Source organism: Anser brachyrhynchus (assembly GCF_964034855.1).
Source record: "Anser brachyrhynchus genome assembly, chromosome: 1".
In the NCBI taxonomy this organism is placed as follows: domain Eukaryota; kingdom Metazoa; phylum Chordata; class Aves; order Anseriformes; family Anatidae; genus Anser; species Anser brachyrhynchus.
The window spans coordinates 144,064,995-144,084,840 of NC_137694.1; the positions used below are offsets into that span (position 1 = coordinate 144,064,995).

Consider the following 19,846-nt stretch of genomic DNA (forward strand, 5'->3'; position numbering starts at 1 on the left):
GCCTTTTTTTTTTTTTACTTAGTGCACTTTTTTTTTTATCCCACATGTGTAGAATTTAGCATTGCAAAAGTGGTTCATACAGAAAACTTACGTTAAAGCTCAATAATATTAACAATATTATTGTTAATGGGTGTGGGGTGTCTTGTTAGTTTTGAATGAAGGTCACTGAAAAAAGTCTTAACTCCGTCAGTGTTTCGTGTGTTCAGATGGCTGCTTGATACTGACACATCAGAATAACACTTTGATTTCTTCATTGAGTGTGGTTAAATATAAGAAGGATCTAAGTAGAGAGAGTTCTCTTTATGTTACAGAGGATCAACAAATACAGACTTTCTGGAGAGCTTTACAACTTTTTGGGAATCCTTTGGGAAATTTACAAATCAAGATGCTGTAAACCATTCTTATATGTCTTATTATAAAACATTGCAAAGCATTACTGGTTAAAAATGGGAATGCATATGAAGAGCAAAGCAATGTGCTAGACAGCTTTAAAGACTGAGAGTACTGTGTCTCCAGCACTGTTCAGAAGATCTAAGTGCATGGAGAAGAAACAAGAATCTTTTCAGCTTGTTGGCATCTTCAAGCTCTTGTTATATTTAGAGCTCAGATTTTTGCACTGGAATTTACTGCTTCAGGTGCTCAAATCTTACAATGGCTGAAATTCAGTGTGTGCTGAACAGGAAATTAATGCCAGGAAGGCGCATAAAATTTTTGTTGTTGATGTCGTGGTCTTGCCACATCATGCTGAGAACAACTAACACAGGCTTTTTGGGTGACCCAAAATTTGTTTTAGTAGGGTGTAGTTAGGTGTACTACTGTGCATACAGCACACCAGTTATGTTGAAGGAATTTGGATTGTGTGTCGTAACAGTAATCTGCAAGAACCTCCAGTGTAGGCACAGGTCATAAGCTGTTGCAGCTTCTTACTTCAGAGTCAGTAATGAATCCCAAATTGAAAGAGGGAAGAAATGCAACCCCTTCAAAGCTAACTAGTTAAATAATAAACATTGTTTTAGTTTAGACACTCTTGCTTTGTCTTCTCTTGGGCACCTTACCTCTGAAGTCTTGCTTGCACAACGTCAGCATGCCAAAAAGCATATACTAAAGTTCCGTTGCATTAACCAGGCTATATTTTGTGCATCAGGCACTTAAGCCTTAATTATAGCATTTGTCAAGGTGCAGCAAACAAAAGTTGTAGCCAGTTATGTCAAAACATACAGTTGACTTCTCTGGAAACCTCTCTCCTAACAGAGCACTGAGAAATGAAGAGTAAACAAGAAGTAATGAGTATTCCTTTATTTCTGGCTTATACTTCTGCTTTCTAGTGCTGTATCTTCTGGAGAGCTGCTATACCACAGGTTGTTCTCTGTTTCCTGTAAGCTCTCAGTCTGAAGTAGTTTCACACCGGTGTTTCGTCTTGGTGTACACGGTATTCAAAAGCTTTGTCTCTCTTCTGCAAAAAGTTAAGCCTTCTTTTCTTAAAGTGTCCCTTCAAGGACACAGCCTTCCTTCATAGGAAGCCTTTCTTCATAGGAGAGGTGCTCCAGCCCTCTGATCATCATTGTAGCCCTCCTCTAGACTTGCTCTAACAGGTCCACATCTTTCTTGTGCTGGAGGCCCCAAACCTGAACGCAGTATTCCAGTAAGTAAGATAAGTCCTGAATTCCCCTCCGGTGCTTCCAGAGCAGAGCAGATTCCACTTCTATTCACAACATCAGAGCTTATCCCGATCTCTCATGGTTGGAATGGGGAGTGAGGAGCTGAGAGTGGTGTTTAAGAGCTAAGGAGACTGTAGCAGGGGTGGTAGGAGAAAGGCTGGTGGAAATATTGAAGTCCCTGTAACTCCTGAAATCTCCTCTCTATAAACTCCCTGAGCTGCTGAGACCTTGTTGTTAGTGACCTGACTTGTCTGCTCTTCTCGTTACAGGGGTCTTAATCGCTCTAACCAGAAAACTATAAATTTAAAGGTTTTTAAGAACGATAATGGTTTGTGTTTTAATGGGAAAATGAAGTATGACCAAGTGGTGAACAGCGCAAATATTGGAAATATTATATGCCCTGATCTAGAGAATTTTAAAGATGAAGACAATGTTAAGCCCGAAGTACACTGGTATAAGGTATTGTACATAAATATTTCAGATATAGAACATAGAAAATATTCTATTTAAAATACGTTATGATGTAATTGTGAACAGCAGCTTTTGGAAGGAAAGTTTATTCACTGTGAGGTTTGAGTATGGCATCTATGTTGCCATACTCTTGGGAAGATGTGAGGAGGTATGAGAGATATTTAAAACAAAACAACAAAAAAAACAATACTGTGTCCACTTTGACTCTGAAAGAACTTGCAGTCTAAAAAATGTGTTGCTTTTGTTTGTTGATTTGTGAAGTGTCCAGTTTATATAGGTGATAAGTTCGTAGGTAAAGTATGGAGGCAGTAAGTTCAAAAACTTGTGTTTCCTTAAATATAAGGCTCTGCATAGCTATTTCTATTTCTCAGAATATTAGGCTTGTCTTAGCTGGTGATTATGGTGCAGCATTCATATGCCTCTTGCTCTGATTCTGGCAAAATACTCTGTAGCCTATTCAAGCTCGGAACAGTTTTGTTCTGTTTTTTTTCTATGCTGAGGTAAAATTCTAAGGCAGTTCAGCTCTTAATTCTGTTGTTGGTCTTAAAGCACCTATATGGGCCTGTATGTTATATCTGAAATAAGATGCACAAATGTAGCACCAAGGTTCTTTTTGAGATGATGTGGTTGTAAACTGCTTACAGGTCAGAGAAGAGAGGATTTTTTTTTTTTTTTTTTTTTTTTTTTGCTGCTTTTGCATTGCCGCAGATGTGATAATACACCCAACAGCATGAGTCACTGCTACAACAGCTCAGTTTCAGGGAAGTAGAAATGTAGAAACGCACAGGCTCACATAATGGTTGAGGGTGAAAGGACCTCTGGAGATCATCTGGTCCGACACCCCTGCTCAGACAGGGTCACCTAGAGCACCTTGCACGGGGTGACATCCAGGCGGGTTTTGAATATCCCCAGAGAAGGAGACTCCACAGCCACTCTGGGCAACCTGTTCCAGCGCTCTGTCACCCGTACAGTAAAGAAGTTTCTCCTTGTATTAAAATGGAACTTCCTATGTTAGTTCGTGCCTGTTGCTGGAACCACCGAAAAGAGCTTGGCTCTATCATCTTGACACCCTCCCTTAAGATATTTAGACACGTTGATAAAATCCCCTCTCAGCCTTATATTCTCGAGGCTGAACAGTCCCAGCTCGCTCAGCCTCTCCTTGTAAGAGAGATTCCCTAGTCCCCTCACCATCTCCGTTGCCCTCTGCTGGACTTCCTCCAATATGTCCAGGCCCCTCTGAGGCCCCAGGCACAGCCCTCCGGGGTACCAGCGAGTCCTCCCAGCTTTGTGCCCCCAGCAAACTTGCTGAGGGTGCTCTGTCCCTTCATCCAGGCCACTGATGTGTAAGTTGAATGAGACTGGGCCCAGTCCTGACCCCTGGGGACACCTCCAGCTGCAGGCCTCCAGCTGGACTGCTGATCACTCCAACACCGCTGAGCACAACCCCCTGAGCTCTGCCATCCAGCCAGCTCCCAATCCACCTCACTGGCCCCTCATCTATCCCGCACTTCTGAGCTTGCCCATGAGGATGTTGTGGGAGACAGTCTCAAAGGCCTCTGCTGCAGGTGTAAAAAACTTCTGGTACACCTGGGGTTATCTATTTAACTCAAGATATTAAATGAAGGCAGTGAACTAAAAGACTACATTTGAAAACTTAAAGAATTGACTGCAGTGATATTTAAAAGGTGCAAATGCAGCAAGACCTCTTTGGGCTTCGTGTTGGAGCACAGTGACGCTTATATATGACCCACATTGTGGTTTAGAAAAAAAAAAAGACAACTTTTAATTTTCAATAAAAATAGCAAGATGCTGATTTTTATTTGTTTTTAATAATCAGTAGAGTTCATTAATGGGCTTAATTATAAGATGATTAGTTCCCCTAACTCACAGGTACTTTTGATATATCTAGGAGTGTAAGCCTGGATTTCTAGAAGACAAGCGATTTATGTTGGCAGAGGGTGAAAATGCTGTCCTGATTCACAATGTATCTGTACAAGACAAAGGAAACTACACATGCCGTATGGTATATACATACATGGGAAAACAATACAATGTTTCACGAACCATGAGTCTAGTGGTTAAAGGTGAGTTCACAGAGGTGGTTTTCTGTTTTTTTCCTCTACTATTGTTATTTGTATGCAAGCATAAGCAGTCTGGCATGATACCTTTCAGCTCTGTGAAAACAGAGCTCCAGATTATCTTTAAATCATTTTTTTCCCTAAAAAGCTACAATTAAAGTACAACAATGCATTACCTTTTCCCTTTGCATTACCCTTGAGCATTGCTTCCCTTGAGCATTGCTTCAGAGGAAGAACTGTCATAGGGAAATGAGAAATGTGGGGTTAGAAATCAGAAGAAAGCAGTGATTATGGGAGTGTTGGTTTGTTTTTGCAAAAAAACATGTAAATAACCATTAAAACAAAAACAAACAGAAAGATTTTATTTATTTATTTATTTATTTATTTTGCTGAGACCATCACAGCAGAACTCCTGCTGGCACTATTGGTCAACTTGTCTCTGTAGACAGCATTAATAATGACCTGAGCGCTACCACAGCTATAGTCCTTTTGGAAAGGAGGTAAAGTGGAGGTAAAGGTTGGAGGTAAAGTGTCCATCTTCTTAGATAAAATCAACATTCTTAGTTTAGATAGGTGATACAAGAACAGCGGCTTGTTAGCAGTGAGTGTATGTATCATGCAGAATGATAAAATTCTAGCTCAGTTTGTGCATTCTTGACAACTCTTTTACTTAAATAGATGTTCACCTGATGTAGGAGGTCACTGAGGTAATTTCTCTTTCTCTTCCTTATCCATCTCTTCAACAGTTCATTGCGCTTATTTGCTTGTGTTTCTGTTATCTGGTTTTGTATTATTCTACATCAACTGCCAGTAAGTCTGAGACTTTTTTTTTTTAAATGTTTTAAAGATAAGCTAAAATTTCCTGCTGTCTTGGAAGCTAAAATTTGGATGAGTACAGTAAATTTCATTAGAGATTTTTTTCCATTGGAATTTTGAAACTGGTAGTACATAATGGTGCTGCATTAGTACCAAAAAATAAAATGAAATCATTGTAAAAGTGTTGGTTGAAGTAAGTCATGGAACTCATTGTCCAAAGATTTCATTTTTCTTTCTTTCTGTTAGAAAGCCCACTGCAGATGAGACCAGAGTTTATTTATCCAAGGAACAATACAATTGAAGTGGAGCTTGGTAAGTAGTGACTATTTAAGAAATCATTAAAACTTAGAAAGTCTGGGAGTTTATCTGTTTTACTGAAATAACACGTTAACAATTCCAGTGATTTCAGCAAGACTGGTACTTAGGCATCTGGATTGAGGTTATCTGGAACACAGATGATAGAACATGATTCTCCCAAGTAATTTGCAGGGAGAATAACTGTGTGCACCTAAGATTGGAGTTTCTTGACCAGCAATGTCATATGTTGGGTGCATCTATTTTTTGTTTATTGCCATATGCCCTTTGTACCATTTCTCACTGCCTGTGTCTTGACATATGTACAGTATCATTGGGAATACAGCTACAAGTATGCAACATCTTAGGATAGTTACCAGTTGACTGGCTTAGTAGTTTTCCTCTTCCTCTGTGTTTCCTGTCTCCCTTCCCTCTCCAAAAAATTGATTTTTATTCCTTCTTCTAGGGCATTAAACGGTTTCAGATACCATTTTGTACCAAGTAGAACTGTTTCAAACTAAGTCTTTGATTTAAAAAAGGCTTTAACTGATCTTGGAGAAGTGGGAGTGGCTATTTACTACAATTTCCTAGTGCAGAGAGATCTGAGATGTCTTGTACTGTTTTGAGTAAACAACTATTAGCAGTTAGGGCATTAAAGAAGCTCAGAGGAAAGGTCATGTTGGGGCTTTAGCTCCACATGGAAACTGAGCCTGTAGCACTGTGGATTATTCTTATGTAAATCACCGCTACTTCTGCTGCTGCTTTTACTGGCGTTGAGTTTACAACTTCATGTGAAACATCTTGTCCTGCTCAACTTCTGACTTTGAGCACATGGTAGTAAACTAAAGTGAACAATACTGAGATACTGGGTAGTTTGTTTCCTTGCTTGTTTTTTTTTTTTTCTCCATTTTTTTTCCTTTTTCTTCTTTTCCTTTTCTTTTTTGACTTCTACAACTTGTGAAAGATATCTTGTTCTAAAGTTGCCAGATTCTGGTGAGGATGAGATTTTGATCAGAATAAAGAACAAGCTTTAGTAGGAGTTATTTTCCTTCAAAGTTTGGAAGGTTTTATTTTAAACAATGAAGTTTACAGAAGTGGGAAAATTCAGGACCTGATACAAATAGTATTATTTTATAGACTTACAGTGCTGTGGTCTTCAGATGATCATTTAATTCTCTTGGAAATAGTTAGAAATGGTTCAACAGCCTCCTCTCTTCTGGTAGTTACAGCTTCTCTGGTTTTGTTGGAAATACATGTCTGAAAAGCTCTATTTGTGCTCTAATAAGGAAAAGCACTATATGTGCTGCTAATAGGAAATTTATTTGCCAGATCTTAGGCTGAAATAGGGATACTTGCTACCATCCTTTTATAAACTCATACAGCCCTCATCTTTTTATGAAAACTTACCTTTCCTTTGCAATTGTAACTGTGGAAGAAATACAGTAATATCATAGTAGTGTTTCCGTGTACTGAATCTTGCAGCCACTCAAATGTCATGTAAATCTCATCCCAAATTCTTACTGGTAAATTAATTACGACTTCCCATATAATTCAGAAAAAATCTTGCCAGTGCAACCACTACTCAGGAGTCAGAAGTGCCTAGGACCTTAAGAAGCATTTTCATTTACTGTATGCATCCTTTAGGATTTTCTTTCTCCTTTGATCGTACTTGCTGAGAAAATGGAGAATAAAGTAACTAGCAGTCCAGGGCCTGTGTGTGGTCCCTCAGCCTGTATTAGGATTTGTTATGGGACAATTTGTTTAGATTCCTTGATATTTTAAATGAACAGTTGATCCACATTTGTTATGGCTTGAATACTGTTGATTATAACTTGCTGTCATATTATTGTTCATTTTAGCTGGTCTAAGGTACCCAAATCCAGCTTTAAGTACCTCACAGATCCTAAGAAAGCAGTCACACATGAGACTAAAGGGAGACACTTACACATGGGTATCTGCATATGAGGTAGGTAGGGGCTTCAACTCATGTTATTATTAATAGGACCTCAATTCTGTTGCCTAAACATAGATGTCTAGTGCTGTTTTGGATGAACTGGCTGCTCTAGATACGCAGATTTTCTGAAGATCTGGAGGCCTATTTGCCAGCTCCCTACAGATGTCTGGGTTTCTGGAGAACATCTCAGATGTCACCATACTATGTATAGGCAACTGATTTGGGCCCTGGAGATCTGTCAGTAATAGTCAGTGGAGTCCAGAGAGCCATTCAGATATAAGACCCAGGTGTCTATTTTAATATGAGCAGAATCCAGTGGAGGTGTGAACTCCTTTATAGCTTAGACATCTAGTTCACATGTAGACATGAACATTCAGTTACCTACATTTAGGGTGGGATTCACATCCAGATTGGAGACACCCAGTTGTGGAGTAGAAATGGATGAGTTTAATGGACTCTGCTTTTCATAAGGTAGGTGGGTTTTTTCTTATCCCTCCTTTTCCCAGTTGTTCCCTGGTCACTTGATCCTGCTTCTGTTACAAGAGTTTCAATTGCTGTATTTAAATGGTTTGTTTTGTTTTGTAGGCTCTCACGTAGTCATGGAATGCAATGTATCCTCTGGCATAAATAGCTTGATTCCATACTGGGAAGTTAACAATGAATATGTTGATGACTTTGATAGCAGCTACAGGGAACAGTTTTATGAGTAAGTATCTTTATACATTGAACTGTAAGTGCATTTCTAGGTGATGTAACCTGCAGTTACTTGCAATGAATTCACTGTAAAGTTGACCAGTAGTCAATGGCAGTGGTCATTGAAAGACTGCTTAAAAGTGCATCAAGTACATTATATTCTTACTGCTTGATTTTTAAAAATAAATAATTTATTATAAATACTGATGCATGAATACATGGTACAAATGGAATGAAGCAGCCATACACACGTTTTTAGAATGCTATTATAAAACATATCATATTTAAGCCTTACATATACATTTGTTTTTATGAAATTCTTTTGTTAATAGACTACATCTTCCCCTCCATCATTAATATGGGAAGGGTAGATTGTTCCAAGGCAAAAAAAAAAAAAAAAAAGCCCTGTTGAAGTACAGATGTGGCTGTTAATTTCAAAGAACACAAAGGAGAAGCTCTTGTTGTAGAACATCTCTTTTCCAAGAGAGCAGGACCTTTGTTACTCTGTGGTGATTGGTCTGTGCTACTGTAGAGTGTGGATGTATTGATGCTTTCAAATTATAGCAACCACTGCTATTAATTATAATCCTTAAAACTTATCACAAAGAAGTATGTGGGGGGGAAAGGGTGACAGGATTTTCAGTTTATCAGTTCAGACTCATGCAGAAGCATTGTTGTTTCGACCAAGTGCCATCATCAGTTAAAAAAAAAAAAATGTCTGGGGCTACATTGCAAACTGCTTTCTTTTCTACAAACCTCTTAGGTTTGTAGAGGTCAAAAATGAATGTTCATGTATTTGCAAATAGTGTTTAACATGAGATAGATTCAGCAAAGATTCCAGTTTCTATACTGATATTTCTTTTTTTATTTTAATCCTTTTTTAATGGCAGAAAGGGGATGCCTCATGGAATTACTGTAGCTGGAACAAAATTTAACATTTCAAAAGTGAAAGTAAAGGATTATGCCTATAAATTTTTCTGTCATTTCATATATGAGTCTCAACAATTTACATCATACATCAAATTGGAACGCCCAGGTAAAATATCAAATCTTGATAAAAATTGTGATCAATGATGCCTACTTTCCAATTAGTTTGACACCACACTACTTGCAGCTAAAACTGTGTTTCTTAGCAAAATTAAAGGGAGTAGCACTTTGAATTTGCTTTGCCTTCTCTTGTTAGGTGTTTTAGCAAGCATTAATGAAATACTTAAATACATTGAAGCAAATATTAGGCCTCGGTGGAATTCTGTGCTTCATTTTGCACACTTGCAAAGAAGCATGTGGATCAGAGGAGATCATGTGTGTAGAAAAGAGGAGTGGAAATCGCCAGTTCTCTTAAAGAGCTGAGGGGAGACATAACCAAGTATGGAACAGTGTGTCAAAAGCAACTGAACATACATGCGCTACCTGATTGTCCTGTCCTGCAGTAACAAATAATGGGCTCAGATTGCCAGGAGAAAAAAAATAATCTGTTTAGATAGTAGGAAAAGCTCTTAACGATGATGAAGTGAAACAGTGAAATAGATTGCTTGGAAGGTCAGGGAGTTTCCGTTACTGATGCATATGCTTTGTTACCACCTTCTAGATAGGCTCAGGAATGTTGGTTGGGAGCATCCAGCTACTTGTTGAATACCCCTGTCCTGTGCTCAGAGACAGGGTAATTTTGACCTGGCACTGGCTAGTCTGAAATGTCTCTTTTTGGTAGATGAACCTTCAATTAAACGTAAAATGAGCTTGTAAAAACTCAGATGCAAGGTTCAAGAAATTCGTTCTTTGTAGTCAAGAACAGATACACAGAAAAGCAAACCATTAGATTTTTTTAAGTGTCCATTTTTATTTTTTTGTTTTTTAATATAGCTACAGAATATTCCCTGGTCTCTTAAGTGACAAAGCCGATTTTATTGATTGCGAGCCAGTCCTTTGACAGGTGTCACTTTCAAATTTACATTTAGCTGGCCACATTGTAAACAGATAACTGACTGAAAGTGGATGCCAGCCCTATCTTGCTACATAACTATAAACAAATTATTTGCTTACTGTAAATAAAGGCCTTCACAATGATTGACAGGGTAGGAATTAACCTCAGACATTCTTAAATGCATGAACTAAAAATTGCAGTTTGTGGAGTCATTTGTGGGCTTTAATCTATTTATTTAATCTGTTTTTTAATCTATTAAGGACAACAAATTAGTTGGTTCAGTAGTGGGTCTTTGAAGAGGCTTGACACAGTGAAAAGCTGTTTGGTCTGTGGAGAACAGCGTGGTCAGGAAGTCATCTCCTCTCCTCTGACTTCCTTGTTTTCTGACTGATCAAATTTTGTATGAGAATTCTATACATTAATATTAATATATATATATAATATAATCTTTATATAATATTAATATTTTGGTGCTTTGGCTGAAGAGTAGCCTCTCTTGTCGCATTGTTAAGGTAGTCTGAAATATAAAAGCACACTTGTCAAATAACAGTATTTGTAGAAAGAATACAAGGAAAACTTTCAGTCCTGTCATTCATTACATCTTTTTTTTTTTTTTTTTAATCCTTTAATGACTAAATATTTGAGGGGAAAACTGCCAGTTTTTAACATCTCGTCTTATTTCTTATCTATAACTATATTTTTGTGTCTCCCCTTTTATTCCACTTTCTACTGCAGCTCAGAACATCCAGGGTTACTTGATTGGAGGAGGAGTTTCTCTGGTATTTTTAGTGTTTGTTACACTCATTATCTACAAGATCTTCAAAATTGATATTGTGCTTTGGTATCGGAACTCGTGCCATCTTTTCGTGGGTGAAAAAGGTATGCTTATGTTGCAGTAAGGTGTACTTCGAGTGTGCTGTGTGTTGTAATGAGCAGATTGTCTCCATCTTCTCTTGCAAAGCAATGAGTTAACCTCACTGGAGCATGATTGGTCTTGTTTGGGATTTTTGAAAATATAACACATTTTTAGGATGTATAGAACTAGTTCAGATGACAAAAATATCTACGGGGGAAAATCAGCAACTTTTCAAGAATCCAGTTCTATCATTCCTTTTCTTAAAGACCCAATTCAGTGGTTTGAATGCTGTTCGGGCCGCAGCTCTTCAGATATCATTTAATTGGTATTCTTACAAAAAGCAGTAATACAATGGAATTGCCCCTCACTCTGAATGAACCAGGACAAATTTCACTTTATTTTTTTTCCTATTTGAAGACATTTCTAGTTAGTGTATTTTCTGTAAAATCCTGGCATTCAGAATAATGTTGACTGGTGCATCTATAAGAGCAGCATGTTTAAATATGAGTCATTCCAAAACATTTGAGAGGAGGTATGTGGCTAGAGAAAGAGGAAATATCTACTGGAAGCAGTTGTTCTGTTGGATTTCTGTGAAGCCTTTTAAGTTTGGTCTTTCTGGAAAGCTGGTTCCAAAATACGTAATGTGCTTCTGATCGTGAAATTTGCCAAATATTTTGTTTTGTTTTCATGTCTAAGTGATTGTTGTGTTACGAAACTTCAGGTTACAAAAATAATCTAGTTATGTGGCTGCTGGGTTTCTTAAGGATTCACTTGTTCTCCTGGAACAGCTATTTTCTAGACAATTCACTGGTAACGCATATATATATTTAATTCAGGGTTGAATAAAGAATACTTAAACTATCTAATTTTGCAAGTTTCTTGCCTATTCAGATCCAGTGTGCTGAATCTTAAAGGCCTGATTCTACAAATACGTCAGGCTTGATATAATTATGCATGCTTAGATAATAGTAGTATTAGAACCCAAAGTAATGCTTCAAGTGGAGTGGGATAGTGTTTAGGAATGTTCTTCTGTTTATGTCTTTAGGTTACATTTTTATATTTTTTAGCTTCAGATGGGAAGATCTATGATGCCTACGTTCTGTATCCAAAGAACAGAGAGAATTGCTTGTACTCATCAGATATTTTTGCTCTGAAGATACTGCCAGAGGTCTTAGAAAGACAGTGTGGATATAACCTCTTTATATTTGGGAGGAATGATTTAGCAGGAGAAGGTAAGCTATCTAAAGACAAATTAAACTTGAGTTTTCTTATTAGCAGCTGAAGTGAGCTGCAACTATAACTCAGGAAAAGATCAAACAGGTGTGGTACTAAATACCTTTCACCATCTAAAGAGCTCTGATTTTCGTTTTCTCTGTGAAGAATGAGGCATTACAGCACTGGGTGCTCCCTTAGAGATAGTCTGTGAGTTTGTTTATCTCAGCCTTTCCCTCATCATTACTTAGGTCTTAGAGACTTTTTGTTGTTGTTGTTGTTAATGTCTGGCTAGTCTAGACATCTGAAGATGGAATGATACTGAGGGGAAGAAGAGTTGAAATAGTGTTTGTGAATGATGACTAATGGCAGGAAGCATGTGGGTGAAAAGATATGAAAAGAACCTATTGCTTTGAGGTACCATTTAGCAGGAGAACTTCTGAACTGTATCATTTTTATTTGCTCCAAGGATTGCTGTCAAAACACAGAGGGATGCAGTAAAGAGTGCAGATTTTCAGACACTGCAAGTGAAGAAAAATGAAAACAAAGCAATCTGAATTTATCAGGAACGATTGTCTGAATCCAAGAGTACTTTTCCTTAGTGAAAGTTCTTACAAAGCATCGCCTTACAAGGCTTTAAAATCCTTATGGAGGTTTCCTTTGTGTGTATATGCACACCAAATTTCAATTTCTAGCACCTGACGCTGAAAATTGCAAAGTCCGTCCCACTGACTGCTTATGTGAGATGAAATGAAGAAACTCTTGTGAATCTTTTGCAATTTCACCTGTGGTAATAATAAAATGACATCAATGAGATAAGTAGTAGAAAGTTGGTAGCTCTTCTCTGTTTATGCAATACAAATACTTATGTTTTCATGTGGTCAGTATATGTTTTCATGTGGTCAGAGTGTTGCGTTAGCCAAATCTCCACTTGTCAGCTAACCCACAGTAACGGCTTGGATGCTCTTATCCTGTCTCTATTTGTGAGGTAAAGGGAGGCTCAAATACCAAACAGTGAATGAAGCAGTTGCAACACATGAGTAACAAAAAATAACCCCCTGAGAAACAGCCTGATTTTTTTTTCACAATTTTTCTCTCTACAGCTGTCATCAGTATTGCAGATGAAAAAATCCGTCAAAGTAGAAGAGTGATAGTTATTTTAGTACCAGAACCATCATGTTACAGTATTCTAGAAGACGCGTCTGAAAAGCATCTAGCCATGTATAATGCTCTTATCCAGGATGGTATTAAAGTAATTCTGATTGAACTCGAAAAAATACAAGATTATACTAACATGCCAGAATCCATCAAATATATTAAGCAAAAGTATGGGGCTATCCGATGGAAAGGTGACTTCTCAGAAAGGTCTCGTTCAGCAAGTACCAAATTCTGGAAAAAAGTACGTTACCACATGCCGTCCAGAAAACGTGGATCTTCATCAGGATTTCACTTGTTACCATAAAATACCAATTCTTCCTAAATAACAGCAGAAAAACGACAATCACTGCCGAAGTTCATTATAATTATTGATGGATGAATTGAAGGTCATATGTATCTGTTTTGTACAGACAATCTCATCCAGATTTTCTGGATCGAAGGTACTACAACTTTGTCTACAGATGTGAATCACACTTTCTTCTGGCCAAATCAATAGAATGTCTTGAAATACCATCAGCAGCACACTGATGACATGGAAGCCATATAGGAAGTACATAAGGATATACAGAATACATGCTCTTTCAAGAGAATTGCACTGTGATTTGTTGGAATATTTTTGACTTTAAAAATGGAAGGGGGAAAAAAGAGAACTTCTTTCCATCAGTTTAAGGTTGAATATGAAGGGAACTGTATTAATTATAATTGTGATGTTATGTAATGGGTTTGGTTGATGCCAGTAAATGTTTGTGCTTTTTTTTTAATGAAATGACATGAATCGTATTTGTTACAAGTTTGTTATTTGCTGCTTTGTTCAGTTTGCTCAAAGATAATTCCAGCTGTGTTAGTGCGTCAGTGTGGTATCATCCAAGAGAAAAGGTAAGAGACAATCCCAACCTCCCAAAAATACTATTCAGCTTGGCAAAGCATAGATTCTCTTACCTGATCTTTTTTATGTTTTAAAGAACTGCGTGGTTTTCAGTCACTTATCCCACTCAGACATCATAAAATAATATTATATTGCTGTACCAGGTCATAAAAATCTTAAATCTCCAGAGGACTTATTTTCCAGTTATGTGGTGTAATATGTTCTTATTAGCCATGTGGAGCAATGAGCTCATGACACATTCTCTCATGCAAAGTGCAGGATGGTTGGCTTCATCCCCCTCTCCTTAGGGAGCAGAGGGCTTCAGGGCACAGGCAACACAGCTGGGCAGTTTTCATGGGATGCCATTGGTGAAAGAGAGCAGGTCTCCCCTCCTGTTCCCAGCCAGGGTGCTGGCTTTAGCATTTGTCACCTCTGAAAACTGAAGCTGCCTGAATGGACTAACATGGCAGAAATTCTTTTCCTTGTAGCTTTCTCCCAGGTCAGTGAGTTGATCTGGTTCCTAAAGGGGTCCAAGTGCAATGGCAGAAGTAAAGGGATAGTGTGGTCATGCTTTTTGGCTCCATGTGCATTTAGAAAATAGAGCTAAAATAACGTTGCTCAGTACTTAGAGAATGAGAGAGATGACCTGTGTTATTGCCTGTAGCTGCTTGCTTTTCTTTTTTCCCCTCTCCATTGACGTTGTAACGAATCTAAGATGACTGAGCACCTAATTCGGCTGGGGTCAGATGAACTTATGCTAGAGTAGCAACTTTTGTGCAGCTGTTTGGGAAAGAAATTTGTTAAAACTTACTGCGGACGTCAAATGCTTTTCCTTTCCCTCGTTTTTATTTTTTTTTAGCAATATTGTGTACAACACAATTTTGTTAGCTCTGAAGCTAAGATGCGTATAGACAGTGATGTAGTTCGTAATAATAAATTCTCTTGCAGGGAATTGACTGTTAAGAAATTATCAAATCTCTTTAAAATCATGTTTATAGTTATGAATTTTACAGGAATGAGAGATGTGAGAGCTAAATCACGTGTGCTTTTCAGTCTGTGCTCAAAAGTTTACATTTTTAAGTTGAGATTTGTTTTTGTATGGAAGCTTCAGCGTGTGTCTGTTACAAGTGGGCTGTGTGCTTGGAGTATAAGGCATATTTGGTTCTCCTGAACAACTTAGACAATTTCAGAGTTTGATGAATTGTATATTAATCTGGAAACTAACCCATGGTTCAAGTTAGTTTACACAGGCATTGCTTTGCTTCTGTGGCTAGTGATTTTTGCCTTTTTTTTTTTTTTAATAGTGTTTGGGGAAGATAAATATTGCACCATTTTTGTGATTTTTAAAATGTAGGTTTAATGAACAATTGACTGCATTCCCAAGGAAGAAATATGACAACTCTGCTAATTGTGCAGTAGTAGGAAAAAGGCAAAAGGTTTGTTACTTATTTTAAAGTGAAGTCTTGGCTTACATGGCAGTTGCAAAGCATGCAGGTAGGCATAGGTAAGGCAGAGACCTATGGTGATTTTTCTTGATACAAGTCACGATAACAAGATATTTCTAACTCTAGCTTTTCCATATGTTAAATTAAATTTAGCTGGGTTGGGGGGGGAAGCTGTGTATACTAACTCCTCTGTGATTGTTTGCTCCAGTGTTAATAATTATCCTACTACAGACATTCAAGAGAAGACTTCTGAGTAGATTGTGATGATTTATTTGTAGCAAGAGTTTCAGATCTGCCTTTAATTGCTGCTTGCAGCACCTTTTGTTCTCCTCCAACTCAAATTTCAGCAAATCTTTTCTCATGCAACTCCCTTACCACAGAACAACTAGCTTACTACTGTGTCAAATTCCAGTGCTTTCCAAGCTGTACTTGAAGGCTGTTGCTAATACAGTATTAGGCAGAAATTTTGTCTTTGAGTTGATCCTTTGGTATCATTTGTTCATCTGAAAAAAATAATGCTCTGCATCATTTGGAATTCTTCTGCTCTTTGAAGACTGCTTCCTTCATTTTGGCACTACAGTATTTATTGGCTTTTTCTTCTTTCATGGCTTTTCTTCCCTCCATTCTCAACCAAAAGAAACTGATAATATGAGGTGCCATCCCACGGAACTGCCCAGTGACCATGGGATGCTGTGACTTTTGTTTTGCCTCACTGGTGACAAAACCAATGGAAACAGCTTCCTCTCCCACCTGAAGTTATTTGGTTACCTCTGTGTGTGCTGGAAATTTGAAACTCTGCTTCTGGGGGACAGTGCCTTCTGAGCTTCAAGCTTTGTGTGTTGAGTGTGTGTCTGACCAGACTGGCGTAAGAATCTCTTCACAGGAATGGAAAAACGTGCGTTTGAAATGTCAAGATATCTCCAACTTTGACGATAATGGAATGTTTTATTGATGAATGTCATGTATGTACAGACCAGTGCATATGCTTATCTTCTGTTCTCATGATATGTTTTGTACAAGACAAAAAAGTCAGGGAAGAAACACTTTCGGTCATGAAGTGCCACATTCACTTAGCTGTTGCACTCAATCTCCTTTTCAATATGGTGTGTGTTTGGTGACAGCCTGTTGGGGAGAGGGTAAAAGAGCCTTGAGATCCATCCCAAGTTACTGAGATCCATCTGGGAAAGGTGAATGTGCGAATTGTTATGGTTCACATTGACAGAATTCAGTGGGACAGAAGCTGTGTGGATTGGTTTTGGAACTCTTGTCAGAAGATTCCTTTATCAAATGTGAAGACTAGACACTGGAAGTATTGTATTTATACCCTGAGGACTAGGGCATAATATTGACTTTGCATTTCCACCTTGACAGTTTGTGGTTTGCAGGCCAGCCAACAGAGCTCCAGCAACCTCTGGCCTCCTGAATTTCTATTTTTGTTTTTGCTGTCTGGAATAGATTGTATGAAAAACTGCTACTTGTTATGCCTACTTTGGGTGGAAAGTTATTTTACTGAGCCAAAATACTGTTTGTTTGTTGTTTTTTTTGATATTTGTTTCTTTTGCTATATTTATATGACTGCTGAAGTTTTCCTGTGTGTTATATAAAGACACTTTGAAGAGAGGTCCATTTTTAATTCAATAAAACACTACATAAGTTTTTCTTACAGCGTTGCTTTTTTCTCCTCATTCCTCCACTGAAGCACGCTGTGAATGAAGAACGGCAAACAGCTGTCTTGGTTTGAAGGTGTATCGAACAAGATGGCTTTTACTAGCTCTCCACTCAAGTTACTTTTCCCAGAATTGGGAGTGGAGGGGAGAGGGTCTCACTAACATGGGTTTAATCTGGTCTCAGTACAACATTAGCGTGAACCACCTCACCCTGGTCATGTGTAATTCTTTCTCATTCTCATTACTCTGAAGTTCTATTTCACTAGTCATTTTTACAGCTAAAAATTTCTTATTAAATGTTTTAATTTACCTTATAAAACTAAAACTCCACCTGCCTTTTGCCAGTGCTAATGGTTGTGAACTTGAAAACAGGTCTTTGTTTACCAGTCAGTCCCGTGGCCCATTTCTCTAGTGTTTTTCTTGTCAACACAGTTTCCCCCAGGTGAGTTTTAAGCATTACAAACCTGCAGGTAAAGAGAGAGAAAGTAAATTTGTTGGAGGGATGAAAACTGATGAATCATTTCCTGTGAGGGGGAAAAAAAAAGGACAGGTTTTGTCATAAAAAGTGCTAAAAGTGCTCCTGTTTTTTTTTTGTTGTTTTTTTTTTTTTTTTATTATTAGAAACTAGATGGTTCTTTTAGAAATACGTATTACTTCCTATGCTTTACTGGTGAATAATTTGCAGGATGTTTAATTACCATACCTATAAGTCCAGAAAAAATACTGTACAATGGATGTAAATGCTAAGTGAGTTGCTCAGTGTTAAAATCAAAAGTGGGATTGATTGTCCACTAAAATGGAATTACACATTGTCAACACTGAAAGCACATTTAGGCAGCCTTGACATTCTTAGTTACCTGATTTTTGGATAAACAGTACTAAACCAGACTGTTTCTTGCAGCTTCAAAGTTATCTAGATAATTACCTGCAAATACATTTTGTAATAAATTTCGTAGATTCAGCAAAGAGTTTCATTTGTGCAAAGATACTCCTAATGTCTTTAGCAAAGCTTAAAGTAGAAGTTGCAGGAAAATATACAAAAAGGGCTTTAAAATTCTGTTACGTTTGGATTTAACCTTTTCAGTGTCGGTTGAGAAAGAAATATGGTGAATATGTATTGTAGCCAAAAGCAAAAGACTGTGGCTATGAACCAGATAGCTTTGCCCTAAATAGACTTCCGGCTGTCTTAGAGACATGCTGTGACTAGAATCTCTTTTCATGCAGAAATTTACCAGGAACAGGTAAAGCACAAGGTTACTGAGTTCTATCATTTCCTTTTAAAAAGTAGCAATTACATTTGCTTGCTCTTGTCACTTGTCCTAAAAAAAACACAAAACAAACACACAACCCACGCACCTCTCTGTCTCCCCTCCACTCCCTTCTTTCCCCCTCAAAAGAAAAGAAGGGTGGAGAGTGCTTTATGTTAGTACCCTAGCTTAGGTCTATATGAGCAAACGTCCTGATTTTTGCAGGGTAACTTGGCTGGCGTGGAAGACCTGGTCTCCACCCAATGCACATATCAAGAGGTTTTATTTCAGACTGTTGTCAGGCAACTTCCCACCCCTACAGCAGCAAACATTCTCACTCTGATTTGCAGAATGCAGAAGGAATGAAATATTTATTTCAGGCGTTCTCCTTGTTTATGTATCATTTATCGATGAAATGCTATCCAAGGTGGAGAAAAAAAAAAAAAAAAGATTTCACACAGAGATCCTAGTTGACAAATACATCATTCTGGGAAAAATGAGATAAACCAACTGCTACACACAAATCTGGTCTCCTCATTACTCATTACCACCTCCTCAGTCACAGAAAGATAAGCCATGTCATGACCGTTGCTCTGCTGCAATCCGTTTTCAAAGATGGCACTGATAAGTTGAATTAGAGTCCTCCCCGTGCAAATTACAACATCATCCTGCCTTAGAGCTTCATGGCTTTGTTGCTGGAGCTGGCGGTTCTTGGTCTGCTTTGAAGTGGCCCTGCCGACAACATCAAATGTTCATGCAAACCAATGTCAGGTGCTGGACTTCTCTGGTCTTCCCTGCCCTTTTTGACTTGTAACAGCCAAATTCTGTACTTGAGGAGTGATGTACCCCCAGATTTTGCTGTCTCATGAAACCCAGTCATTTCAGGTGATATTCCTCCAGAGGATTTGCTGAACTCTAATTCTTATCAGTCTCTGCGAAGTTGAATAATTGAATAGTTCTCATTTTACCTATTAATTTTGGTAATGTTTTAACAACATTTTGTTTACCAGAAACATTTTTTCACTATTAGTGATATTATAGTGAAGTTATGAGAAAAAAGGAATACTTCAGAGGTCCCTACCAACCTCAGCCATTCTGTGATTCACAGAGCAGAACCTCCTGTGTGTATGTCTCGGCATTCTTCAAAAATGATTTAATTTTTTTTTTTTTTTAATTAGTGCTTCTAGAAAAAAAAGCAGTAGAACAGATTATGGAACCCCTCACTTGTCTTTATGATAAACAGATTTGAACCCACAGATGTTTTTTTGTTAGTGCAAAATAACAACACGGAAACTAGAAAACTTACATAAAAATAATTTGACCTTAAGCAGTAAGTGCGTAAGAAACATTTTCAAAATGAAATACGGATATAATTGCTGACAAAAGGCAGAGTAGGTGACTGCGTAAATCCTTCTGCCTTTACTGGGCCAGGAGTGAGTTAATTCTCCGTGTTCCTCCCACCAGGATAACGTCTGGAGCTGTTACAACATGCCTGCAGCCAGCGCCAAGTA

At 38.0% G+C, this 19,846-nt stretch overlaps 1 protein-coding gene across 5 annotated transcripts in view; it reads left to right on the forward strand.

Annotated features, from left to right (window-relative positions):
* Positions 1 to 17,080, forward strand: part of LOC308198802 (interleukin-1 receptor type 1-like) — a 53,475-nt gene extending 36,395 nt beyond the window's left edge. For all 5 annotated transcript variants that reach the window (XM_080601862.1, XM_080601860.1, XM_080601861.1 and 2 more), the window contains 8 exons: positions 1,928 to 2,117; positions 4,039 to 4,213; positions 5,270 to 5,335; positions 7,857 to 7,977; positions 8,855 to 9,000; positions 10,621 to 10,764; positions 11,809 to 11,973; positions 13,057 to 17,080. In XM_080601862.1, coding sequence (XP_080457988.1) covers positions 1,928 to 2,117; positions 4,039 to 4,213; positions 5,270 to 5,335; positions 7,857 to 7,977; positions 8,855 to 9,000; positions 10,621 to 10,764; positions 11,809 to 11,973; positions 13,057 to 13,415 — 1,366 coding nt within the window. In that variant the 3' untranslated portion in view covers positions 13,416 to 17,080. The remainder of the gene's footprint in view (positions 1 to 1,927; positions 2,118 to 4,038; positions 4,214 to 5,269; positions 5,336 to 7,856; positions 7,978 to 8,854; positions 9,001 to 10,620; positions 10,765 to 11,808; positions 11,974 to 13,056) is intronic.
* The last annotated feature ends 2,766 nt before the right edge of the window (positions 17,081 to 19,846 follow it).